General features: G+C 53.9%; 2 protein-coding genes across 5 annotated transcripts in view; one reads left to right on the top strand and one right to left on the bottom strand.

Annotated features, from left to right (window-relative positions):
- Positions 1–23,717, top strand: part of PPIL2 (peptidylprolyl isomerase like 2) — a 30,639-nt gene extending 6,922 nt beyond the window's left edge. Inside the window, exons 5-21 of one of the 4 annotated variants that reach the window (XM_077745915.1) lie at positions 1,154–1,205; positions 5,096–5,147; positions 9,413–9,504; positions 10,354–10,443; positions 11,308–11,383; positions 12,134–12,294; positions 13,116–13,191; positions 13,770–13,876; positions 14,316–14,405; positions 14,755–14,788; positions 15,327–15,444; positions 19,839–19,895; positions 20,479–20,551; positions 20,668–20,730; positions 20,824–20,963; positions 21,217–21,319; positions 23,201–23,717. In XM_077745915.1, coding sequence (XP_077602041.1) covers positions 1,154–1,205; positions 5,096–5,147; positions 9,413–9,504; positions 10,354–10,443; positions 11,308–11,383; positions 12,134–12,294; positions 13,116–13,191; positions 13,770–13,876; positions 14,316–14,405; positions 14,755–14,788; positions 15,327–15,444; positions 19,839–19,895; positions 20,479–20,551; positions 20,668–20,730; positions 20,824–20,963; positions 21,217–21,313 — 1,378 coding nt within the window. In that variant the 3' untranslated portion in view covers positions 21,314–21,319; positions 23,201–23,717. Of the gene's footprint in view, positions 1–1,153; positions 1,206–5,095; positions 5,148–9,412; positions 9,505–10,353; positions 10,444–11,307; positions 11,384–12,133; positions 12,295–13,115; positions 13,192–13,769; positions 13,877–14,315; positions 14,406–14,754; positions 14,789–15,326; positions 15,445–19,838; positions 19,896–20,478; positions 20,552–20,667; positions 20,731–20,823; positions 20,964–21,216; positions 22,142–23,200 lie in introns of those variants that run through there. The other 3 variants (XM_077745913.1, XM_077745914.1, XM_077745912.1) reach the window with 3 other exon arrangements.
- Positions 23,360–26,652, bottom strand: part of YPEL1 (yippee like 1) — a 9,965-nt gene continuing 6,672 nt past the window's right edge. The window contains exon 4 of the mRNA XM_077745916.1: positions 23,360–26,517. Coding sequence (XP_077602042.1) covers positions 26,428–26,517 — 90 coding nt within the window. The 3' untranslated portion in view covers positions 23,360–26,427. The remainder of the gene's footprint in view (positions 26,518–26,652) is intronic.

The following is a 26,652-nucleotide window of genomic DNA, read 5'->3' as shown; positions in this document are numbered from 1 at the left end:
GGTTTTTTTTTTTTTTTTTTTTTTTTTAATTTTATTTTTGAGACAGAGAGAGAGAGAAAGGGCACAAGAGCATGAGCAGGGATGGGGGAGACACAGAATCTGGAGCAGGCTCAGAGCTGCTGAGTGGGGGTCAAACCCACCAACCCTGAGATCATGACCTGAGCAGAAGTCGGATGCTTAACTGACTGAGCTACTCAGGTGCTCCAATGTTTATTTATTTTTTAGAGAGAGAGACAGAGCTAGCAGAGGAGGGGCAGAGAGAGAGGGAGACCCGGAATCTGAAGCAGGCTCCAGGCTCTGAGCTGTCAGCACAGACCCTGACGCGGGGCTCAAACTCAGGAACCATGAGAGCATGATGCTTAAGGTCTTATATTCCAACATAAACCAGCTCCTATAATTTTCCTGTGTTTCAGTCTCCTTTTAGAAAATGTGGAAAATACTTGAAGGTAAAAGGAAATGCTTAGCATAATCACACTGTCCAGGATAACCACTGTCGGCACTTCTATTCCTCTTTTTCTGAGTTTATTTGTGGCAACACGGTTGAAGTAATAGTGCAAGGATAGTGGTGAATCTGTTTTTCACTCAGTTGTGTCATTCCGAATTCTCTGGAAGTACACTTTTGTGGTGGTGTTATTTTTATTTTTGAGAGAGAGACAGAGCACAAGCAGGGAAGGGACGGAGAGAGAGGGAGACACAGAATCCAAAGCAGGCTCCAGGCTCTGAGCTGTCAGCACAGAGCCCAGCTCGGGGCTCGAATTTGTGAACTGCTAGATCATGATCTGAGCCAAAGTTGGATGCTTAACCAACTGAGTCACCCAGGCGCCCCTGGAAGTATAAGTTTTGATGCTGGCTCAGCGTCTCATTGTATGGACGTATCAACATTTACATATGTCTTTTTTTTTGCTGGTTTGTGTTGTTTATATGTAACCACAATTAAAACCCTGGACATATATCGAAACCAATGTATCCAGAAACACTCCCTTGCTTCCTTGGTCAGGGCAAGGTGCTCCTCTTCTCGGCTTCTGCTAGCAGAAGTGAAGTAGAGCAAAGCCCGTTTGTAGCCCTCACCCGGATGCAGCCCTCCTGAACCGGGGCCTCCTCACCAGGCTGCACCTGACTGCCTTACTGACACTTTCTTTTCTCTTCCCTTCAGTAACATCGTCCCTTGGCTTAAGAAGTATGGGACCAACCCCAGCAATGGAGAGGTAGGTGGCCAGGCAGGAGTTTACATGATGCCAGTGAATGCTATCCTCTCATCTCACCTTTTGTTCTGTGGTTTTCGTGTACACGCAAGCATGGTAGAGGACTGTTCACGGAGCACAGTGAGCAGGACTGTCCTCCTACCCCTCCCCCACATTGTTCCTTTCCAGAAATGTTCCCTACACACACACACACACAAATGTACATCTTCTTTCCTTGGGCCATGGATGTGATTACAGGCGCGAACTCCTCTGTACCTTGCTCTTGCCCCCACCGTGTGTTGGAGACCAGAACCTCAGTGCGAGTGCTCTCCAGGACGGCTGGGTCTCAGGGTGGGTGTGTTTCCAGTTTGGCTAGCTACTGGCAGACTTGTCCCCACAGAGAAGTTGCCAACGCCTGTCTCTCCATACCCTCAACAATCATGGATATCAAGTTTTTAAAAAAAATTTTGTTGCCTCGGGGTGAAAACACTTTTTCACTTTCTTTTTTTTTAAGATTGTATTTTTATGTAATCTCTGCACCCAGCGTGGGCTTCGAACCCACAACCCTGAGATCACGAGTTTCACACTCCACTGACTGAGCCAGCTAGGCGCCCCTTAATTTGTATGTTTGTCTCGAGTTAGGTTAAGCAGCTTTTTATATGTCATGCATACAGGTCCAATGACACGACTCCTATGTCACTCGGGAAGAGGTTCCCAGAGCCAAGTTCCAGCCCATTCTCCTCTCTTAAGCCCCTGCTGCACCCCTCCATCACATACTGGCAGTGTTCCTACATTTTACACAATCTGTTGGTCCCTTTTCTTCTGAGAAGTTTCTCTCCTTCCATCACGCTGCAGCCCAGGCCCATTCCTTCATTTCTTCAGTTGCGTCCATTTGTTCAGCGTGGTGGTAGCCTGTGCTGTGTGTGGGGCCAGCGAGGCCTGGGCTGTGCAGGCAGAGGTGTTCACTGACAGGGAGGCTGGGGCTGGGGGGCTCGGGGAACGTCTGTGGAGCAGCAGGTCTGTGAGACCTGGAGACGGGGCGATGGGGAGATGGCAGATAGAGGCCGCATCGGGGGGCCTTGAAGGCTGAGGGAGGCACGTGAGTTTGTTCTGGTGGGTGGTGCTGGAAGCTGGGCAGGGTTTCAAGCAGAAGCGTGTTGTGATCCCACCTGCATTCTAAAGGTTCACTTTGGCTGCCGTGTGGGAAACAGGACTGTGTGGAGTCAAGGGTGGAAGGTGGGAAGGCAGCCGAGGAGGGGGCTGTGCACTTGTCTGTGTAAGAGGTGGTGTGCGATCTCAGACCAGGGTGAGGCTGGGGTTGGTGGCACAGAGAGGCTGGACCCAAGATTGCTGTTAAAGGTGAGCCTGTGGGCTTGCTGGGCCATCACATCAGGGTCTGTGTCTCCCCCGGGGTAGGGGAGAGCTCAGTAGGAATCTTCAAGTGCAGCCACATCTTGGGAGGACTGGGTCAGTTAGCATGTCCTGTGCCACGGACAGCAGGTGGAACCGAGTAATCCAGCGTGTGCTTGGGCTCCAGGCCAGCGCGGCTCCGGCAGGAAGGTGGGTCCCTCAGAAGCAGAGCTATGGGTAGGGCAGCAGGAGGGAGCTGGGTGCACGGCGTGGGGCGGACAGTCAGAGTGGAGGGGGAATGAGGAGGGCCAGCAGGGAGGTGGGGACTTCTGTGGGACTTGAGAGAACAAGTCAAGTGTCCCGGAGAGGTGTTTGAGGCTGAGAGGTCATCCTGATGAAATACGGGCTATTCGAGGAGGAGGAGGAGGAGGAGGAGCGTGAGAAGGAGGTGGGCAGGGTGGGTTCTGGCACGGTGGGGCGGAGCACTGGCCCCGGGGGAGGGAGTGTGGGGTGGTGGGGGGGGAGGACTGGGGGAAGCCCTGTCTGCTGGGATAAGGTCCCGACCTGACTGGGAAGGGTGAGGCCCAATCAGTTCTGTGACAGAGACCCTGGAGGCCATGCAGAGAGGAGGCCATCACTGGGGAGCCCTGGGGGACCCAGCTGCTGTGAGGCTTGAGGAGGAGGTAGTAAGAGGGTGAGCTATATGAACGGTATCCTAGTTGGCAGTCCGGGACAAGTGAAATGTCACTGGTTCTTAGCGGAGGAGGTCATTACCTGTTTTCTGGAGGCCCTTCTGTGCTGTCTGGTCTCCTCTGGCCCTTGTGACAGAGGGTTGGGTGCTTTGGGCCCCTTGGATCAGGTGGGGGGCTCCCTGCTCTTGGAAGAGACAGGGCTAGACCAGTGGTGCATGTTCCGGGCTCAGCCGCCTGGAGCCTGTAGACTTTTCTCTCGGGTTGTTGAAGTGGGGCTCACGGCCTGGCCTCCCTGAGGAGGGTGCTCTCTTTCAGGTGTCTGCTTGTCCTTCCTTACTTGTTATCATTGAAAGTATGACTAGCAGTGTTTTCCTGTGAGGCCGTATGCTGGGAGCCGCTGAGGGCTTCGAGGGGCTTCCTACGGGGTCCGTGCTGCCTGCCTGTGCCCCATGTAATTGACTTGTGTTTGGGGTACATTGTCTTCCCTGACATGAAGGCCACATCTGCCTCAGTGGAGCAGCTGGTGTCGGGGCTCCTCTGCTGCTGTGAGGGTCTGCGCTTTGTGCTGTCAGTGTGGGTTTTAGACCCCACTCTGCCCCTGACTCCCCTGTGTTTCCTTGTCCATACTTGTCCCCATGTCCTCTGTCTCCTTCCCAGTGGATATTGTCGTTTGGTTGCCTCTGGAGCACTCTTTGTTCCTTTGGGCATTTGGCTTCACAGGTGCTCTTCAGGGCCCCCAAAACGTGTAGATGTCCTGGGCTTGGCTTCCCACCAGGAGTTGTATATGGGCTCTCTCCGGGTCAGGTCGTGTGCCTGGGCCTGAAGGAGGAGGGTTGTCTGATGGGAGCAGCCTCAGAGCAAGGAGCCTGTTGCCTGTCGTAGATCTAATGCTCACCTGCACTGGTGAGGAGGGCTGTGGAGTGACAAAGGAAGGAATGAATCCAGCCATGGAGGAAAAGGTGTGGCCTGGCCACTCAGGAGGACGAGGATGCCTGAGCCTGGCCCAGGGGTGGGATGCCCACCCAGTGTTTCTTTGTGCGTTGGGTAGTTGGGGCTGGGCCCGCACCAGAGTGGCCAGGGACTGCCGGGTTGTGGGCCCTCAGTCGGGTGCTCCTGGGTGTACAGCTTTGCCTCCCCTTCTGGGGTTTCCACGGCCTTTTTCACTTCCTTCAACCCAGCCTTCCCACACTGGGGCAGCTTTTTTCCTCTGGCTGCCTGGACTTTGTTTTATTGTGAAGTGTCCTCCAAAAGAGGTGAACTTCAGACATGGCGCAGGAACTTTGGAAAATAGAGGATCCCGTCACAATCAGTCAGCATTTGGGTGTATTGATTCCTTTCCCCCCACTTTTTTTTTTTTTGCTTTTGACCTTGTTTTATTTTTTTATTTTTATTTTTTAAAATAGTTTAGTGTCAAATTAGTTTCCACTCCCCCCACTTTTTAATATTCTGTCTTAAATAGTCCTGCAGCAGAATTGTAGATGCCCATCTACGTACCCACCACCCAGAAGAAGAAATACACACAGTTTTTAACTTCAGAAGTAATCAGTGCTCACAGTAAAAATGTCTGAACATTTGAGAAGTATTAAACAAACCTCCACCGTCAGCCTCGACTGCAGCTGGGAGTCCGCCCCTGTGAGCGGTTCAGTTTGCCCATGTAGAGCCTAGGTTGTGCAGCCCATCTTGTCCAGGATACTGCTGTGTCCTGGGGCCCCGGGTCAGCGCCTATGGGGCTCTGCCTCTTGCCTGCAGCTGGGAAGGCTTGTGTGGTCAGAGACCTCCAGTCTCTCGGCTTCACCTAGTCTCGTGGCCTCGGTGTTTCTTCACATCAGATACTTATTCATTATTACTAATTACTAATTATTTCGCTTCCAGAAACTGGATGGGAGATCCCTGATCAAGCTCAACTTTGCAAAGAATAATGAAGGTGAGTGATCCCTTTGACAGCTAATTCAAAAATCCCTGCCTCTCACCAAGTTCTCTGCAGAATCCATCATTCCTTTCTGATCAAGCCAGACGTGGGTTTTTCTTTTTTAATGTTTATTTAGTTTTGAGAGAGAGAGAGCGCGCAAGAGATCGCGCGCATGTGTGAATGAGGGAGGGGCAGAGAGAGAGAGAGAAAATCCCAAGCAGACTCCATCATGTCAGCACAGAACTGGACATGGGGCTCGGTCTCATGAACCATGAGATCATGACTTGAGCTGAAATCAAGAGTCAGATGCTTAACCCACTGAGCCACCCAGGCGCCCCATGCCAAACACTTAATTTTTTAAAGCTGTAGGGGCATCTGGCTGGCTCAGTCAGTGGAACACGTGACTCCTGATCTCAGGTTGTGAGTTTGAACCCCATGTTGGCAGTAGAGATTACTTAAAATTGTAAAATGGTTAAAGTAGCAAAGAGTCTGTATTTTACCCCAATTGAAAAAAAAATGTTATATAATTTTTCCTTAAAAGTCCAAGTAGTTTAAAGCTGGGGGTGGGGTGGGTATTTCTTACCACAAAGGTAGTGGGGCTGTGAGGGTTGCTGGTGGCCTTTTTGTGTACAATTGGGCATGGACTCTGGGTGAGGCCCTGGTCTGCTCATCACTGGGGACAGAAACTGTTCAAACAGAGGCCCAGGGCAGTAGGTGGGGCCAGTGTGCTGGATTCGCCAGGCAGCTCTTAGGCTGGGCTTCTCCTCACCACTGGCCCACCCCAGCCCTGGGGACCTCCTGCTTTATGTCTCTCTGTGCCTTCAGCCATTCTTTTTTGTTTTGTTTTGTTTTGTTTTAACGTTTGTTTTTGAGAGAAAGCGCAAGTGGGGGAAAGGCAGAAAGAGGGGGACGGAGGATCTGAAGCAGGCTCTGTGCTGACAGCAGTGAGTCGGATGCCGGGCTTGAACTCACGAACTGCGAGATCATGACCTGAACCAAATTGGGACACTCAGTGACTGAGCTGCCCCGGTGCCCTGCCCTCCACCATTCTTATTCATCAGATTCCAGAGCTGAGGTGACCCCCACGGAGGTCTTGCTCTCGGTTCTTTGTGGGCCCGGCACTGTTCTCTTGGCCCGTGCAGATGCCATGGTGGAGGTTGTCTCTGCTCACCAGGAATGTGCTTTCTGGGGAGATGCTGAAACCCGCGAGGCTGGGGCCTGGCAGTCCTGTCTCGCCCCTGGCCCACAGTAGGTGCTGGCTCACTGTAGATGAGTGAGTGGGCGTCCACAAGGCAGAAGCACAGTGCTTCGTGGACAGTCCCTGGAGGTCAGGGACCGGTAGCCAAGTGCTCTAGATCTTCCTCTCTGAGATTGGCTGAGTCAGAGAGGCCCACGGTGTGTGTGTCATTCAGCAAATATTTACTGAATGCCTACCACATATAGAGAGCAGAACAGGCCAGATCCCTTCTGGAATAAAAGCTTCTGGTACGGTGAGGGAGGAAACTGGAAAACAGATCACCTTAGTGTGTGAGATGCTGCTTCTGCCATCGGCCGAAGTTGAAGATGAGGGAAGAGAGAGTCTTAGGAAGACCCAGTGACAGGGTTTGAGTAGGAGTCTGATGAGAGAGGAGGCATGTGGGGGTGTAGGGGAAAGCATTCCAGGAGGGGGGCACAGCCAGTGCAAAGGCCCTGAGGACTCCAGTATTGCTGGAACAGTACAAGGGGTGGAAGCAGGTGCTGCGGTCAGAGGGGTCGAGGTTGGGGACGATGCCGAGCAGTGAGCCATAGGACTCTGAGATACCAGCCAGAGAGGAAAGACCTGTCTGACCTTTCACCTTTTCTGTTCTGTTTTTTTTTTTTTTTTTTAACAGTTTTGACCAGTGAGCACCTTATTTTGCTTTTTTTCTTAAGTTTATATATTTCGAGAGAGAGAACCAGAGTGTGGGTGAGCAAGCGAGGGAGTAATAGAGAGAAATTGAGAGAGAATCCCAAGTGGGCTCCATGCTGACATAAGGGCTCAAGCCCATGAACTGTGAGATCATGACCCAAACTGAAATCAAGAGTTGGACGTTCAAATGACTGAGCCATCCAGGTGCCCCTTTTGCTTTTTTTTAATTAAAAACTTCAGACGCATGAGAGTAGAATTAGTACGGTGATCCCGTGCCCCACATCCATCACCCAGCTTCGTTCCCATCCACTCAGGGCTGATTTTATCTGTGCTGCCATGTCACCCCTGCATAGGTGATTTTGAAGCAAATATCAGGTACTGTATCATTTCATGCTTAAGTACTTCAGTGTGTCTCTAAAAGATAAGGACTTGAAAACTAGTCATATTACCATCCTCCCACCTAAAAAATTAGGAATTCCTTAGTATCGTCAAATATCTAGCCATTGGTCAAATTTCTGGAATGCTTTCCTTTTTTTTTTTCTTTTAGTTTTCAAATCAAGATTTAAAAAAAATTTTTTTTTAACATTTATTTTTTGAGAGACAGTGCACTAGTGGGGGAGGGGAAGGGGAGAGAGGGAGCGAATGAGCAAGCGAGCGTGGGAGTCACAGACGCCAAAGCAGGCTCCGAGCTGTCAGCACAGAGCCCAGCATGGGGCTCGAACTCACAAGAACTCACAAACTGTGAGACCGTGACCTGAGCCGAAGTCCGATGCTCAACCGACTGAGCCACTCAGGTGCCCATCAAGATTTTTTTAAAGGCCCCACAAATCCGTGTCTTTGATATCTCTCTAAGTCTCTTAATCTGTAAATATTCTCCTGCCCTTTTTTCTCAGTTTATTTGTTGAGACTTACTTGAATAGGCTTTCTGGCTGCCTGGTTGGCAGGGCAGGGGCTGGGAGGGCAGTGGGAGTTTGTTGCAGTAATGTAGGTGAGGGTTACAGGAGGTGAGGGAATGTGGCAAGGTCTGAGATGGAAGATGGGGCCAGGGTGGTGGTGGTTAGCAGCCGGCTGGGGGTTGGTGGAGCAGACTCATCAGGAAGGCCAGTCGGTGGGTTTTGCAGGAAGACTAGGAGTTTCCCAGTGGAATGGGAGGAGGGGGCTTGAGTATCTGACCATCCCTCTTGGTCTCCACTCTGGGCATGCTGACACAGGGTTCTGCTTCCTCCTTTTCTCTGACCTTGGGGGCCTTTCTCTGGTCTCTGTGTGTTCTTCTTTCCTACCTTTCTTCCCTCCCTCTTTCTTTCTCCCATTTATTTATTTATAATTTATATCCAAGTTAGTTAGCATGTAGCGCAATAATGATTTCAGGAGTAGAGTCCAGTGACCTCTACATATAACACCCAGTGCTCATCCCAACAAGTGTTCTTAATGCTCCTTGCCCATTTAACCCATGCTCCCATCCACAAGCCCTCCAGCAACCTTGTTTGTTTTCTATATTTAAGAGTCTTTTATGTTAGGGGCGCCTGGGTAGCTCAGTTGGTTGAGCGTCTGACTTTGTCTCAGGTCATGTCTCATGATTTGTGAGTTCGAGCCCTGCGTTGGCTCTGTGCTAATAGCTCAGAGCCTGGGGCCTGTCTTCAGATTCTGTGTCTCCCTCTCTCTCTGCTCCTCCCCTGTTCACAGTCTATCTCTCTCACTCTCTCAAAAATAAATAAACATTAAAAAACAAAAACAGAAAAAGAGTCTCATATGTTTTGTCTCTCTCCCTGTTTTTATATTATTTTTGCTTCCCCTCCCTTATGTTCATCTGTTTTATATCTTAAATTCCACATATGAGTGAAGTCATGTGATTTTGTCTTTCTCTGACTAATTTTCCCTTAGCATAGTACAGTCTAGCTCCATCCATGTTGTTGCAAATGGCAAGATTTCATCCTTTTTAATTTCCGAGTAATATTTTACCATGTATATATGTATATATGGTAAATATATATGTACACACACACACAAACACACCATATCTTCTGTATCCATTCATCTATCAATGGACATTTGGGCTCTTTCCATACTTAGGCTATTGTCGATAGCACTCCTATAAACATTGGGGTGCATGCGCCCCTTCAAAACAGCACACCTTGGATAAATACCAAGTAGTGCAATTGCTGGGTTGTAGGGTCGTTGTATTTTTAATTATTTGAGGAACCTCCACAGTTTTCCAGAGTGGCTGCACCAGTTTGCATTCCCACCAGCAGTGCAAAAGGGTTCCTCTTTCTCTGCATTCTCGCCAACATCTGTCGTTGCCTCAGTTGTTAGTGTTAGTCATTCTGACTGGTATGAGGTGGTATCTCCTTGTGGTTTTGGTTTGTATTTCCCTGATGCTGAGCCTTCTTCCTAGGGAAGTACCATTGCCCGGTGCTGTTCACTGTGTTCACCAGCAACACCCACATCGTAGCTGTCAGGACCACCGGCAACGTCTACACCTATGAGGTGGGTGCTTGGGAGCTGTGTCCCATGCAGGCTTGTCAGGTATGTGCTCCAGGGAAACCCTGGGCTGGCATTGAGGTTGCACTGGGCGCGGTGGGCATGGCCTGCCCCCATGGAGCGTACGTTCTGAGAGCCGCGGGCACAGCCAGAAAGAGGTGTGCCCTTCCTGCGGCCTCCAGACCTGGCCAGTTCTTTTGTACCCCAGGGGTCCTTCCCACGGTCTTTGTCTTCACTGACTGGGCCCTGGGAGGGAACCTGTGCTCTGAGGGCAGGCCCGGGGCCGAGGGGAGCACGGAGCCCCCCTCCACCGCGTCCTGGTGGAGTTCCCGCGAGGAGCGGAGGCAGGCTGGTGGGCAGGTGTGAGGGCGAGAAGGCCCCGATTTCCACACCTGTCCTGCTCTGGGTGTGCTGGCACAGGTACAGCAGCAGGGTGTGGGCCCCATGTTGCAGGGAAGCCCTCCCTGAACTGTTTTCAGACCTGTCACTAGCTGTTGGCAGGGTCCTGGTGGCCAGTGCTGCCTTAGGGGCTCCAGTGGTCACTTTTGCCCGAAGAGCACACGGGTTTGGCGGAAGGGGTTTGATAGAGATGCATGGCTGGCCTTGTTGAGCCTGCTTATTGACATAAATGTGTGTCATGAGAGTGTCCTTTGGTGAGCCTTGCCTAGATGGCTAAATTTGAGTCTCTCAGGTTCAGTGAGTTCCACTCTCAGTGGTGAGGCCACTGCTGTGAGCCCTTGGCGGGTCCCGTCTTTTTCCTCACCTCTGGGATGGCGCTGTCATCTGGATGGGCCCCAGGCTCCCAGTGCCAGCAGTGGGACCAGCACCATAACAGTGGGCTCCTCTTGGCTGTAGGCAGTGGAGCAGCTAAATATCAAGGCCAAGAACTTCCGAGACCTGCTGACAGATGAGCCCTTCTCTCGCCAGGACATCATCACCCTCCAGGTGGGTGTCCCCTTCCCACTGCTGTTCCCGGGAGGGACCGTGGCACCCCTCTGCCAACCCCACCTTTCCACCCAGACCCTGCGACCTGCCTGGTTGTGGTTTCCCAGCTGCCCTCAGCTCCTGGCAGCGCCCCTGCTCTCTGGCAGCCTGGTCCTTTGCACACCTGCTTCACATCTCTTCTTCAGTGCCCACCCTTGCTGCCTCAAGGCCACTCCTCTCTGCCCCAAAGCCACCTCCATATCCGAGTGGGAGAGAATGGGCTGGTGTGTGCTCTACCCCAGCACTGAGCGTAGGGCGTGCCTCTGAGTGTCAAGAGAGCCCTGAGTGGGTTCCTGAAAGACCTGGACTTCAAAACTCAGGGGGTGGCCTTCGTGGGCCCCTCCCATCCAGGGCTTGTCCTGTCCCCATCAGAGGTCCGTGCACGTTCCCTCCCACAGGGTGGGCTTGCCGTCACCAGGGCCCGAGGCCCTGCGGGGTCTGTGGCAGCCGGCTGAAGGGAGTGTGGGGTGTGGTGTGTGGGAGGCTGAGGTGGATGCTCCGTTCTGCCGTCATCCCCTCGATGAAACTCCATCCGGCCCATGGCTGCCTAGTGCGAGGCGTGCTCCCATCCATGTGCCAGGGAGAAGGACTCAGTTTGAAGACCAGCTAGCCATTTATGCCACTGTCCGCCCTCCTCTCCCCCCGCTTGTGGCCTTGCTCGGGCAGTGCCCTCTCCTGATCCCTGGCACCTGCCCTCCATTCCCTGCTCGACACCCCAGATCTCTGTGCTGCCACCGGCCTCTCCTTCCAGGCCCCAGCACCCAGGCCCCCTGCCCGCCCCTCGCTGCCTGGCTCACTGTGCTGCGTGTGTTCTTTTTGCTGCAGGACCCCACCAATTTGGACAAATTCAATGTCTCCAACTTCTTTCACGTGAAGAATAACATAAAAATAACAGATCCCGGTAGGTGCAACCACAGCTGGTCTGGGTGCCACGGGCTTGGGTGCCAGTGTTTTCTGGGTAAAGCCGTCGCCTTCCCCGGGGGCTGGAGCATCCAGGAGTCTTGCTCAGGCCTAGCCTGGCTACACTTAACTTCTGTACCAAGGTTGGCGAGACCTTGCTGGCCCACGCCCGCCCCCAGGGAGCCTAATGTGGGCGTTCCAGCTGGAGCCATTATGCTTGGTGCCCACAGCCTCGTGCCGTGGACACCTGGCCGCTGCCTCTTCCCCCCCTCAGGACCCAGCTCCAGGGCCCTTTTAGGCCACTTGCTCTCCCAGTCCTCACCTCACTTCTTAGAAATTGACTCTGTTCCCATTGTGGGGACAGGTGGTCAGTGAGGGGTGGTGACTGTGGGCTCTGCTCAGCTAGTTGGTTGCTGCCCCCAGTGTCATCTGGTGCAGGGCTGTGTATGAGCCACAGCCCTGGGGCCAGGTTGTGGCTGGGGACAGACCGGAGCTGAACGCAGGGGAAACTGTGGGCAGGTTGACTTGCCACCCTTGTGAGCTGTTTCCTCGCGCTCTCTTCCTCCGCACACCCTTTTCTTCATCCCAGCTACCAGGAAAGTGTTACTGTGATGGAGGTTCAGGTTACCCAGCCTGTGTCCTAGCCTGGGCTTCCACTGTCACAGCAGGCTCTGGCCTCCTGTCCCCATCGTGCACATCTGGGGACATTGCTGGGGGCTCAGCCGACCAGGGCCACTGTGCTGTTTTATAGATGAAGAAAAGGCCAAACAGGACCCGTCTTATTATTTGAAAAATACAAACGCCGAGACCCGAGAGACGCTGCAGGAGCTCTACAAAGAGTTCAAAGGGGACGAGGTTCTGGCTGCCACCATGAAAGTCCCAGAGAAGAAGAAGGTGGACAAGCTGAATGCTGTGAGTAGGCAGAGGGCCACACAGCTGCCGGCTCAACCAGCCTGCCCAGCTCAGCCCGTCAGAGGTCCTGGCAAAGGGGCTCGTGGAGGCCCTGAGATCCGCTTGGAGGGAGGTGGCTGGGACCCCTCAGAGCCCATGTGCCCCTTGCAGGCCCAGAGGAGGGCTGCACTGAGGATGGGCCTCAGGAGGCTGGGTGGGGGGCAAGTGGGGTGTTGGGGCCCTGTTCAGACAGGGCTGTGGGGGATGAGAAGCATAGAGGGGGGTCTGAGGCTCCATCCTTAAAGAATTATCCAGGAAAATTTGCAAAAGTAAGAAAAGAAAGGTGGTGGTTTATAATCCCATCCCTCTGAAACAATAGCGCTTAGCATTTTGATGTGTCTTCTGATGGGGCGAAATCTTTTCTTTCCCCACTGTCTTGGATAAAAATACAACCCATCGGGGCCTATTTTTTCCTGATTCAAAAGGCAGTGTGTTTACTGTAAAAAATGGAAACCTTTGCAAAAGAACTAGAGTCCCTGGTACTGTGAACACCAGAAGTGACCAGTTCCTACTTATTTCCAGGGTTTCCGCTTACGTGAGAGCCTTGGCCAGCTGGGCCTCAGCCTCCTGCACAGGTGCGGCCCTGTATCCGGGGCACCCTGGCTCAGTCCTCTTGGTCCGTGGGCTCTTAGAGGCTGATGCAGGCTGGGCCATGTGGCCTGGCCCTCAGGAGGTCCCTGCTGGGCTCTGTGGGTGGCAGCCAGGGACAGTTTCTCGGAGGAAGGGCACTGAGCAGGGCCTCCCAGGGCACCACTAATGTACCCACGTGGTTTCCTCCCCAGGCGCACTATTCCACCGGGAAGGTCAGCGCCTCCTTCACCTCCACTGCCATGGTTCCAGAGACCACGCACGAAGCAGGTAGCTGCCTCTGCACCGTCATCTCCAGCAGTGCTTCTTAACAGCGGCCCAGGGCAGGGCACCCCCCTCCAGCATCACTCCGTTGTGCCCAGCCTTCAGTGGGCGCTCCGGCAACTCAGGCGTGGTCAGGCAGCAATGGGCCCTTTCCGAAAGCGTGTTTGTCTGGGATGGCAGAGGCCGCCCTGGAGGTCAGGCCTCCAGGTCAGGTAGGGGGTCCTCCCTCCACCTCCTGGGGCTGCCCCGCCCTGGGCCCCAGCCCCTGTCCCCCACCTTAGCACTGTCCCCACACCCCTTCCTCTTGTGTTCTCAGCCTGCTGGGTCCCCACCATCCCCTTCATCCCTGCCAGCCTGCTGTGTCCAGGCTTTCCTGGTACCGCCTTAACCCCGTGCCCCTCCTCATCCATCTGCCTGTACACTCACCCTGTTCTGCCACTGTGGCCCCTTTGAGCCTCCGCGAAGCCCAGGCAGACGCTTGGGCTCTCCCCAGAGCAGGGGCTGCGTCCTGGGCCCTAGAGCCTGGTGTCGGGTGGGCCTGCCCCAGATGGAGGGCAGCACGGAGCTCGGGCCTTGGTTTGCAGCTGCCATCGATGAGGACGTGCTGCGCTACCAGTTTGTGAAGAAGAAGGGCTACGTGCGGCTGCACACCAATAAGGGCGACCTCAACCTGGAGCTACACTGCGACATGGTGAGTGGCCTCCATCCTCTCCCCGCAAGTCCAGGCCCTTGCCAGGGTCTTAAATCTGTAGCTGCCCTTGGCACTTGTTTGTGGTAGAAAATTCCACTTGGTCCCTAGAAAGTATGGTCCCCCCCTTTCTGTTAGGGACCCTGTTAGCGGTGCACTGCATTTCCTTGGTCCGTGCTCCGAGCAGCTGCAACACCCTTCACACGAAAAGGGTCAGGCTCCACACACCCCTGCCCCCCACTCGTTCAAGTGTCTCTCTGCGGCCCCTGCTCAGTGTCACGGCAGTAGCAGGTGTCTCGTCATTCAGCTTCATGGGTCCTTCTTTACCATGTCCGGGCTGGGCAGCTGGCCACACCCCTGCACGGTAAGGGCCCTGGGTGGAGTTTGTGATCTTCATGTCAGATGCTCCTTGCCTCATAAAAGGATCTGGGCTATTTTGTAGACACCAAAAACCTGCGAAAACTTCATCAAGCTCTGCAAGAAGCAGTATTACGACGGCACCATCTTCCACAGATCCATCAGGAACTTTGTGGTGAGTGACAAGGGTTAGCACTGGCCACAGACCTGCTCCCTTGCAGGGAGCATGTGACTCCTGGCCAGAGCAAGGCCTGCAGGTGACTTCCGGGACTCGTTCCTGTGAGCCCCTTCTCTTCAGGGTAGGGAGCCTGCAGGCTGACCCCGAAGAATCCCCAGCCTGGCCACACGAGGCTTGTGCAGAGCAGTGGCCTGGGAGGGCCCTGTCCTCACCAAGAATTCCCTTGACCCTACCTGGCAGGTGGGGCGTTCATTCAGCCAGTGGCGGTGGGCAGTGGCTGGAGGGCCAGGCAGGGCCTCGGGCCCAAGGGCTACAGGTTGCTGACTGGCTTTGTTTCTCCTCACAGATCCAGGGGGGAGACCCCACTGGCACAGGCACAGGTAGGTACTGGTCTGGGGACTACCCTGGCAGCTTTGGCTGCTTCATAGGCCGTGAGGGGGTAGGTGGGTGCAGGCTGTGCTCAGGGCTCCAGATGGGGAATCTCATAGACCAGCCACCAGCCTGCTGTGTGACCTCCGCACATCCCTCAGTTTTCTCATTTTGAGATGGTTGTAAGGCCTGGAGAGGTGATGAACAGCAATATGGTGCCTTCTTGCCCCCTCTCAAGCCCTGTCAGCCTATTGGCTCTTTGGACCTCGGCCACTCCCTCACCCCATGTGGTGTGAGCAGTAATGACCTGTGGTTTTCACCCTTTACTCTTTGCACTAGGGGTCTGGCCCCATGCAGGGGCCTGGGGGCTGGGAGGGGTGCATGGGGAGACAGTGATGAGGGTCTCTCGGGGCCAGGGCTGCCCTCTGAGGTGCTCAGCAGTGCCCCTTGGGACTCAGCACACATTTCCAGAGCTGGGCTGCATCCTGGGGCTGCACTTGGCCGGGACCCAGTCGTTCTTGCTGCCAGCCATGCTGCTTCCTCTTCCAGGTGGGGAGTCGTATTGGGGAAAGCCCTTCAAAGATGAATTCCGGCCTAATCTCTCGCACACGGGGCGGGGTATCCTCAGCATGGCCAACTCAGGACCCAACGCCAACAAGTCTCAATTGTGAGTCAGCGGGCAGCTTTGGGTGGTCCTCCCTCTCAGCTTCGCCCTAAAGAGCATACACAACCTGAATCCCACCCAGAAAGTGGGCAGCACTCCTGGGGGAGACTCACCGCACCCACACCCCCGAGTGTGTGTGCCTTGTGGTACGTGGCTAGGGAAGAAGAGATGTGGGTGGTTACACAGAGACCCAGAGAGGCTGCAGGAGGCAGATGTGGGTGTGGCTGGCCCAGGCTGTGGGGAGAGCACATGGTGTGGAGGTGGGGTGTTGGTGAGGACTTGTGGTGCATTTCTAGAAAGGGGGAGACCCAGTGAGAATGTGAGAATTCTGCTTCCAGCGTTAAGGAGTGAGATGCTTGGGACACAGCCTGGTCCTAGCGGGTCAGCCGAGGGGGTGAGAATGGGCTGGAAGTAAAGACCTGGCTGCCCTGTGTCTTAATGGAAAGGCGAGGGGTGAGGGCCCACCAGGAATGAGTCGGGGTGGGCGGGGGAGGGAGTGGCCAGACCCAGCCTGGGAGGGGCAGGGATGGGGCTGCCTGTGCAGTAGCGGCAAGGCAGTTTTCCGGAGGAGCCTCACACAGTGGGGCGGGGGAGATCAGTCTGTGCAGTGTGGGGGCCGGTGATGGTGGCATCAAGTGGGGCCAGGGCTGGCAGCTTTCCCGGATGTTTGGTGGGATTCCCCTGCAGAACCGTCCATCTGGGTGGAATGGGGGTGCCCCGCCAGCCAGGGTTTCTCTCGGCCTCAGTCGTTACCTCTCTTGAGACCTGGAGTTCATCTGAGTTTCATTATTTCTGATTTTGAAAAGCCTTTAGGTTTTGCTTGTTCTTTGTCAACTCTTTGCTCACTTTTTATGAGGAAGTTTGTATGTGTATAATCTGGAATTGGACCCTGACTTCCACAAGGATGTGACACATGCCTGGGGGGAGGTGGGGAAAGGAGCCGGGCCTCTCCCAGAATGCTTGCCGGAGGAGCACCTTCTCTGTAGGAAGCCCTCAGCAGGAGGGTCCTGGCTTAGGATGTAAAGGATTTATGGAAGGGCTCCTAGAACAAGTCTCCTAAGCTAGGGGACCATGGGGATACAAAAGGGGTCTCCCTCGAGAGAGGACACCCTGGGGCCCAGGCGGTCCCAGCACCCCCTACTCCACTGTGCCTGTGGTGGTCCGGGCCCACCAGGCACACTTGACAAGAGCTCTGATGGGCACCCTCATATTAGAGGTGAGTCAATGTTAGGGGCGCCTGGGTGGCTCAGCCTGTTGAGTGTCCAACTTCGGCTCAGGTCATGATCTCACGGTTCATAAGATCGAGCCCCACATCTTGCTTTACATCCTCTATCCCACTTTCTCTCTGCCCCTCCCCGCTCTCTCTCTCAAAAACAAACATAAAAAAATTATTATCTGGTGTCTTGCCAAATGGAAAATACCTGGAAAAAGCATCTGGATTACCAGTGACTAAAAAGCTCTTAAAAATACAGGGGTGCCTGTGTGGCTCAGTTGGTTGAGAGCCTGACTCTTGATTTCTGCTCAGGTCTTGATCCTCAGGGTCATGGGACCAAGAGCCCCGAGCTGGGTTCTGTGCTGATAGTGTGGAGCCTGCTTGGGATTCTCTCTCCCTCTCTCTGCCCCTCCTCAACTTGTGTGAGTATGCATGTGCGTGCTCTCTCTCTCAGAAATTATCACTAAAAAATGTTTAATTTTGAGAGAGAGAGAGAGAGAGAGAGAAAGCACAAGCAGGGGAGGGGCAGTGAAGGAGGGAGACAGAGTATCTGAAGCAGGCTCTGTGCTGACAGCAGACAGCCCAGTATGGGGCTTGAACTCCCAAACTCTGAGATTGTGACCTGAGCCAAAGTTGGACACTTAACTGATAGAACCACCCAGGTGCCCCAATTTTATTTTTTAAGTAAGCTCTACACCCAGTGTGGGGCTTGAACTTAAAACCCCGAGGTCAAGAGTGCATGCTCTACTGACTGCCTTCAGCCATGCACCCCATATTTTAAGATCATTTAATCTACTGCAGACTCTAGGGGGTTCTAATTGATACTTTGGAAGGATAGATGTATGACCTCTTTCATTTAAGAATGTGGCTTGACTTTCCCTGAGGCTGTGTTTTATATCTTGTAATGTGGCTTTATAGTTTTCTTCACCTGGGCTCCCCGCCTTCCTGGATAAACCTGTTCATTAAGGATTTTACGATTTGTGATATTTTTGTAATGAGAATTCTTTTCCAATTCAGTTGCACATATGGAGGACTCTGTTTTATATCTAGGTACCTTATCAAGTTCTCTTATTTATAACTCAAATAGTTTTTGTTAAGCATGTCTTGGGTTTTCTAGATGCTCACATTTATCAGCACAAGGCGGTATTCTGTCTTCTTCTGCTGTGAACACTCACCTCACGGTCAGGCCTGTAAGGAGAGGACGTGGGCTTAACATGCTGTGTCGCCAGCTGATCAGATTTGTTGTTGGGCCTACGTTTTGGGAGAGACTGGAACTTCCAGATGCTTTTCTCTTAGCATCTGTCACTGTGGTTTCCCTCTCCTCCTGGAGTTTGGGGTGGTGACCTCTGGGTTGACCAGCCTTGTTGTCATTCCTTTGTTCTGGAGTAAATCTGGGCTGGTCCTCGCTGGGCAGGGATGGTCCACCAACCACTGCTTTAGACCGCGTGCCACTGTCTGCACCCTAGAGCCGCATCTGGCTTGTCAGGACTGGAGTCTGAGGGGCACAGCCCACACCGTGAGCGAGCTGCCCTCACTTTACAGCCCAGGGTGGTTACGCTTAGATTGGAGTCAGCTGCTTGCTCGGTTAGCCTGTCAAGCACAGCTTTCGAGGATCATTCATTCTAATTCCTTTAGTTGAATTCCACTTTGTGGGCCAACTGGATAGTTTCTGTTTTGCCAGAATGTAACTGGTCCGCCTCTAGATTTCCAGACCTGCTTTTGTGGCATCTCCTTTCCTCTTGCCGAATCTACGTTCCCGCTCTCCTTAATGGTTCATGAGGGCTTCTCTGTTTTTACTTCATGTAAGTTCCCTCAATTTCCATCTTTAATGGCTTCTTCCTATTTCTCTTCTTTCTCTCCTTTCTTAGGCTCACGTCTTACTCTTCCACGCTCCACCCTGAAGACATTTGAGTCTGTATGTGTTGCCGGCATGCACTTCCCTTTTCACTTTCTTCTTAGGTCAAAGAACTAATTTGAGACTTTATTTCCTTTCTGTTATATCTTTGCCCTTTCATTGTTTTTCTGTTTCCTTCTCTTTTCTTCGGGACTATGTCCTTCCCTTTTAAGCTTCCCCATCTGTGTTAGAAACGAGTGGCAGAGAGAGACCCAGTCTGTGGCCAGAGTCAGGTCTGCACAGGTGGGAGTTTTGAGGTCTGTGGACACCGGCCCGCTGGCCTTGTCGGGTCAGACCTGGCGGGCCCCGAGGGAGTGCTGTCCTTGGAGGAAAGTGCTTCTGCCTCTGTCCCTGACACCTGTGTGTGCCGTGGGTTGTCGGGATGTGGGTGGCATCGCACGGTGTCCTGGCCCTCACCGCTTCGGGGGGGGGGGCGGGGGAGGTGCGCTCATGCCCTTGTGCACTGGGACCCACGCCAGAATGCTTTCGCCTCTATCTCTTGTTAAACATCTCCTTCCATCCTTTAACTTGGAGCTTTCCAGATCCTTGAAGTCTTAGGGCTGTCTTTCTAACAGCGTGCACTGGAGCACTGGAGCACTGTTTTACCTCAGCCTGACCGTCGTAAGTGTGCGCCTGACTTTCCAGACAGTGGATTGCTTTCTGTCACCTTCATTTGCACTTGCTAGTCGCCCTTTTAAAAAATATTTTTCATTTCTTCCTTTTCTCTTTCTCCTGATTTCGAAGTTAGATGTGTCGCTTCTGGCCTTTAAGTATATATTCAGAGTCTGCAGTATCTCTCTGCCTCCCTCCCAGACAGATCCTTCCAGTGCTGGCCCCCCAGTCTACCATCTCACACTAGTATAGTTGGGCAGTTAAATTTCACTCAGTTTTATACCAAATTAGATGTGAAATTCTCCTTGGTCGGCACTTGTGGGTATTTACCCATGTTCCTCAGCATCTTTGCTCCCTTTCCTGCTCATGTTCTTTCTTGCAGTTCACAGTCCCTGCTCCTTTAGCTGCTGTCACACTGGTGTGGGCTCCAGTCTCCCCTGCCGCTCCCCCAGCAGCCTCTCCCTGCAGGCTGTGCCCCGGGCCTGCTCCTGGGGAGCCAGGGGTCCTGGTCGCCTGGAACGGGCGGGGCGTGAAGGCCAACACACGAGTGGGCCCCAGCTTCCCAGAGTAGTTCTCGAGGGACAGGCACACCTGGTTTGTGCCCAGAAGCCATGAGCCAAGCCAGGCTGGGTGAGGGAGCTCACGCGCTCGTCCTCATGTCCTCTCTCCCTTGCCCAGCTTCATCACCTTCCGCTCCTGCGCGTACCTGGACAAGAAGCACACGATCTTCGGGCGGTAAGAGCAGCCGCTGCTGAGGTCTGGGGTGCTGGTGTGGGTGGGCTCTTTACCCAGTGGGTTCCTCTCACTGCCTTTCCTTCTGGCCTGGCTCCGTGCTCGTTTGCCCTCATGACCATCGCTGTCGCGGTCATGGCCGTGCAGACCTGCTGGCTGGGAGGAGAGCAAGCTCTCGCCCCCTCTGGCCGGCTGCCCTGCCCGAACTCATCCCCCTGAGGCTCTCCCCTGGATGCTTCCAATTCTCAAGTCTGGTCCATGTCTCTTCTCTGTCCTCTTGTCCTGTGAAGGCCTGGATGGTGTTTCGAGCTCTGTGACTTCATGGTCTGTCACACCTCCCAGCTCAGCCGGCTGTAGCGCCAAAGGCATGGAAGCAAGGGGTGTGGCTGTGTCCCAATAAAACTTGGAACGAGGCCTCCTGGCCCTGCTCTTACCTCTCCCCTCGGCCCCCCCCAGGGCCATGCCCCTCACCCCAGTGGGACCTTCTCAGGCCCATCCTCTGCCCTCTTCCTGGCATGCCACAGGGTGTTGGCTTTTGGGGGTTCCCTGCCTGGGGCACAGAGGTACCCCTGTCCCTCTGCCGCAGGGTTGTTGGGGGCTTTGACACACTGACAGCTATGGAGAATGTGGAGAGTGACCCCAAAACCGACCGCCCTAAGGTATGTAGTCAGGGAGAACAGAGGGACCGCTGCTCAGGCCTGGCATCGGGCAGGTGGGCTAGGAGGGGCCCGCTGCCTTCTGCCGGCCCCCCTCATTTGCCTCCCTCTGCTGCTAGGAGGAGATCCGCATCGACTCCACCACTGTGTTTGTGGACCCCTATGAGGAGGCTGACGCGCAGGTGAGGGGGCCTCAGCCACCAGTGGGCAGGGCTGCTGGGGAACTTGCCCAGCTTGAGGGGCTCCAGGCCAGCTGTTGCCCTGCTCCCTGACAGATCGCCGAGGAGCGGAAGAAGACGCAGCTCGAGGAGGAGACCCCAGAAAGCACAGTGAAAACAAGCCAGCCCAAGCCGGGGAGCCAGGGCCCCCAGACGTACCGCCAGGGGGTGGGCAAATACATCAACCCGGCAGCCACGTAAGTGGAGGGAGGGCTGTTGTCCCGTTTTGCACGTGCTCTCCAGTCTTCCCGGTGCCCATGGGTCAGAGCCCGCCAGTGGTGAGGACGAGCAGGTGCCGTGGGGCCCCTGTGCAGGCTGGAGATTGAGGCCTCGGGGCTGGGGGTACATGACGGTGTGACATCACGCTGAGGGGAGCTGTGGGAGGGTGTGGGCTCCCAGCTCCGCGACCTGGTACACAGACAGCAGCTAGAGCGAGTCTTCTCTTTTCAGGAAACGTGTAGCAGAGGAAGAGCCCTCAACCAGTGCAGCTGTCCCTGTGGCCAAGAAAAAGCCCAGTCGGGGTTTTGGGGACTTCAGCTCGTGGTAGCAGCAGGTCTGTCACTCGGTATCCCCTTAGGGACTCAGGCCTGGGGACCTGTAGGCACCCATGGAGTTTTCTGCCCACCTGACTATTACTCACCAGAGCTCTTGCTTGTTGCCTGGGTCCCCTTTCCTGGCCCCTGGGCCTTCCCAACCTTCACTTGGGCCTGGCCCTGCTTCCAGGCCTGGGCCTACCCAGAACCCGCGTCCCGGGCCACCAGGCATGAGCTGTGGATCAGCCTGCAGTGCAGGCCTAGGACGGGGAGGAAGGCTATCTGACTCTCGCCTTCCTCCCGTCCCCTCCCCATTTTGGTCATCTTGTCTGGGACTCAGATGGGTATCACCTGGGACCTGGTTAGAAACAGATTCTCAGACTTCGGCTCTTCTGACCTGGAAACTCTGGGGGCAGGGTTCGGCATCCAAACCTGGGGGGCAGGGGCTCCTGCTGCCGGTGGCGTGAGGACACTAGACTAGAGCCTTGACATCAGTTTCTAAAAGTCTCTTCTGCCTTATGCCTGGGCTCACGGAGGCTCGCCCAGCAAGGACCATGGGTGGTCACAGCCATGTTCCCCTGTGGGCCGCACCCAGGACTGGCCGCCTCTCCGCCTCAGGACGGGAGCAGGACCGCATGTGGGAGAAGCCGGCCAGCGCCTGCTGTTACTGACGGATGTGCCGAAGGCCCGGGCAAGCTGGCGTCCCCCGACCCCCCGCCTGTGTGCTCACTTGCTCCCCAGCCCTAGCACTAGGGCTTCCAGGCCAGCCTCACCAGCGGTTCCAGACTTAAAAATCCCTTAACTAACTCTATTTTTCTATAAATGTCTTTTGAAAAAACCTACTTGCTCGCCTGCCCACCCATGTTTTCTGTTCATTCTGTAGCCTGTGTGCCAGCCTGGCTTCCATGCTCCTGACACCTACCTTGGCCTTCCCAAAGCGCCTCTGCAGAAGGGTGGGGACAGATGGCGCCTCCCGCCGCCTATCTATCTATCTCCTTTGGCCACAAGCCACAAGGCTGTCCAACCCTCACACCCACTCCTGAGGCCTATGGTCTCGAGGTCAGCAGAGGCCACACGCTCCCCTCCCTCCCAGCTTATCTTTGGTTCTTTCCCTCACCCAAGCTTCAAATTCATCAGCAAGTGTTAACAGCACTTCCAGAACATACCTGGGCTCTTCTTTTTCCATCTCTGATGCTGAACCCCAGGCTCAAGCCCTTTCTCTCTCACCTGCCTCTTTTCAAGCCCCTCGTGCATATCCACACAGATGTCCTATCTATCTATCTGTCACCCACCTAAAGTTCGTTGGCATCCTGCTTCAGGATATCCTGGCTCAGGATACCAGGCATCCTGGCTCTCCTCTGTGCAGATAACAAGGTCTGGGCCCCACAGGCACCGTACCCCTCTACAGTCCCCTAGCTGGAGCCAGGGACCTGGGCTCTAGAGAGTAACCTCTCAGCCTCTGGCCAAACCCTCATCTTCACGACCTCCTCACCACTACCCTCCCAGCTAGTGAAAGGCTTATACTCCAGCCTTTATGCCTGAAACGTATCCCAAGAGGCTGGTTCACCCAGGAGGTGAGGGCGGGGTGCAGCGACAGCCGTGTAATGCACTTGCAGGCCACCGACTAGTCGCTAGTGGGCTCAGGGTGTGTGGTGGTGAAGACTTGGGAGAGGGCGTATCCCAAAGGGCTCTTAACCCCTCAGTGTTGAGAAGGACGGGGGAGCTCAGGTTAGGCGTTCCCGGGCTACGTGCACAAGCCCCAGACTAGCGGGGAGCCTGGCGGCACAGAGCTCGAGACGGCGGGCCGCATGGCCCCATGTAGGACTGGAGCCCAGCAGGGGAAACTCTGCTGCCCTTGTGCCTGGGCTCACTGAGGCCCACTTACCTGTCCATCTGCCCAGCGAGGACCCTGCGTGATCACAGCCATGTTCCCCTGTGGGCCGCACCCGGGACTGGACAGGACCAGGACCGCACGTGGGAGGCGGCGTGGGCAGTGGGAACTGCCGGAATCCAGGGCCCCCGGCGCCCGCAACAGGAGGTGCTACTGCGCAGGACACATCTGACATGGGAAGCTTTATTTTTCAACCTCACACAGACACACAGGACGAGGGCTGGACACGGAGGCTGAAGGAGGCTTGTGCACGTGAGCTTGGCAGTCCTGCTCCAAGGGGCAAACCTTCGGGCTGTTGTCCGTCGGTCCATCCCTCCAGCTGCACCCAGTGACCACATGCACCTGGCCCGAGGCACGGCCAGGCCACCCTGGGCTGCAGATCCACCCAAGAGCCTTTGACAAATGAGGGTTTACATTTCTGTAGGTCGTTTTGGAACTTAGTTTTCTAGGTATTAAAACCACTTGGATTTTGTAAGTACCTGGTGAAGTCATCAGGTAAATTAAAGGACTTTTGAAAAAAATTCCCATTTCTGATTTCGCCTAATATCTGACAGATGCCATCAAGAATAAGCGTTAAGGTATAAAAATACTATATATATGTATATATAAAACGACAACTAAACCATGTTTCTAGAGCAGATGTGCTGTGCCAGAGACCATCACATAGTTTAAGTCAAATGCATTTATGATCCTGGCCTCACCTCCCAAACTTCAAGGAAAAAAATATTTTAAATAAATAAGTCACAGGATGATATTTACTGTTTAGGAATTTAAAAGGGCGGAACATTCCAACACTACCAGCACATCCGGTTGTGGGCTCGTGTGTGAATGTCCTTCCCTGAAGCCAGCTCACGGTCCGTTCTTTTGGTTTCGAGAGGAGCTTGGATTTTTCAGAAGACCAACAAAGTGGTAAGGGTTTTCGTTGGTATCAATTACCAACAAAACAAAAAACAAGGCCTAAGACCACTAGTAAAAATGTTTCAATGCCATCACAAAAGACAATACAAAAACCAAAGTGCTCAAATCCAAGGAGCAGTAAACTTGCCCAGAACATATAAAAGCTTTAAATAGAAGGTTAGTATATACAAAAATCGGTCAGAAGAATTTGAGAAGATTCTTCAGTTTCCGCGGATCTTGTGGAGAAGCACGCGGGAGCCCTGCCCTCAGCACCCCCAGGACCCCATTTCCCTCATCCTCTAGGGGCCTCGGCCACAGCGCTGAGGCTCATGGAGGCACCGAGCAAGGAGGGAGGGGTCGGTTTGGGCGAAGTCTTCCAAGAGGAGTACTCCTCAGCCAAGGCGTCTTTCTGTCCTTCCAAAGCTGCCACTGAGGACCAAAGCCGCAGATAACCATGCTTCGCGCGCCAGCTCGAAGAGTGCGGCGTCTTCAGGTTTCTGACCGTGGCCGTGAGCGCAGGACTGCGCCCCGGGAGCCTGAGGGCTGCACAGCTGCACATGAACTCAAACACGGGGCTGCTCTGGGACAACCTGCATCTGCAGGGGTGGGGGTGCAGCTCAGGAAGCAGCAGCCTGCTGGAGCACCTGTACGCGCAGACACCTACCTACACGGCTGTACAGAGATCTGCCTCCGACACGCGGAGACGTGCGTACACCAGCTCGCGCTCCCGTGCCCTCGCCCACAGCAGGGCAGCGCCATTTCCCCACATTCCAAGGCTAAAGCCAAGAGAGGTTGCCAGAAGGGAGACTACGTGAGCAGCTATGGCAGAAGCAGCCAGGGGAGCCCGGTGCCTGCACGGACCATGGGCTCTGGGGCTCAGGGGAGGGCGGGAGGGAGGGAAGGGACCTCCCACCGGACTAGAACCATCCTCTCAGCCTTCCCGGCCAGCTCACATGTGCCACTGGGCCGACCTAGTCTGCAGGTACTTTCAGAGCCTTGGCCAGGCGGAGAAACATCTGGGCACGCTGCCCTTCTCTCTCCCTGCCTCCATGGGCCGCTTCCTGCCCCCACCCCCAGCACTGGGGTCCAGGGGTCTCCCCACCAGACCCCTGGAGCAGCTGGCCGGACCCAGCAGCTGGAGTCAGGCTAGAACACTGAAAAACAAAACTTATTTGGGAATGATCTTTGGCCTCCATGCTCTGAACATTGGCCAAAATTCTGCAGTGGCCTCTCCTCGCAGGGGCATAGGTGGATGGCCGAGACACAGGACTTAGAAGACCGCCTAGGTCCCTTCAGTTCAAGGGACAGAACCAGGAGGGCACGGGAGACCCATATTCATTTACAAAGTTTAAACCAGTCATGGAACTTTACCCTTTCCTGAACAAAAATGTTAAAACAATCTCCCAAATCTCAAGTTTGGAAGTTTATCCTGCTCGTTCTGGCCTCTTACGTATGCAGAAGTAATCCTTTTTCTTCAAGTACATCAGAGTAGAAAAGGAAATCCGATTTTACTCGGTCCAGTGCGTTACACTCTAACTCTGTGGACCACCCACCCTCAGCAACAGACGCAGAGGCCCCACTGCCAGGGCCCCGCCGGACTGCAGCCTAAGCAGCGTGCCCCTGCAGACCCCTGGAACATTCTTTGCTAATGCTTGCTTTCGAGATAAGGAAGCTGTTGGCTTAAATAAACAAGATGTTTCATTAGACATACTTCTCTATTTATAGCTTATCTAAAATGTAATCAGCGGTGTCTGTTTTTGAGCAAGGCTTTAAAAAAAGAAAAAAGAAAAGAAAGGTCCCTTGGCGAATAGATTCATTGACTGCTTCTGGAAAGTTCTTAAATGAGCACTATGCCTTAACAGCTCATCTGCAAGAGGAACAGCCCATTTGTAGTTTCACAAATTAGTGGGGAGAAAAAGTGGGCTACGGTACCCCTACTCCAAAAGAGAGGGGTGAACTTGCTCTTCTAAAAAGCCCCTAACCCTGTGGCCCGCAGAAATTCAGTTTGGTTTTCTATTGAACGTGAAAGAGCACAGCCAAACTCTATCGTAAAGGCATAGGTTAAAAGAAGGTATTAACTAGATGGGTAAGTCATCAGTTGCTTAATTCCTTCTCTGGAACTTGAGAAGTTAGGAAAAGGTCATTGAAACATTTTGGAAACAACCATGTACATGAACAGAACAGAGGCTGAGGGCACACCTTACCACCGGAGCGGCTGGAAGAGGCCAGCCTGCAAGGTTCAAGTTCAAGAAATACTGTCATCCAGGATGCTCCTAAGTTTCCGTTACATTTAGTTTTTTTTTCACAAAATAGTATTCAGAAGAGAACAAAGTTTTCACTTTACTCCCAACCATTGTCTTTGATCATGTGGGCAAGCTCAATAATAAATTTTCCTTCCTTATATTTCTGACTGCTCTCAAAGGCATGTTCCTTGAAAAAGAAAAAAAAAGTAGAAAGAAGTCTCAGGACAGAATCAAATTTCACTTTGACTTCATTACACTCTTGAAGAAAATAAGTGGATGGTATTAAATCTCCCCAGGTGATCCCTTCGCAATGCTGACCGGG

The sequence above is a fragment of the Crocuta crocuta genome, unplaced genomic scaffold (genome assembly GCF_008692635.1).
Source record: "Crocuta crocuta isolate KB4526 unplaced genomic scaffold, BGI_CrCroc_1.0 scaffold344, whole genome shotgun sequence".
Classification (NCBI taxonomy): Eukaryota; Metazoa; Chordata; class Mammalia; order Carnivora; family Hyaenidae; genus Crocuta; species Crocuta crocuta.
The sequence above is the reverse complement of the archived record's forward strand: the minus strand, read 5'-3'. Positions and strand labels throughout refer to the sequence as shown.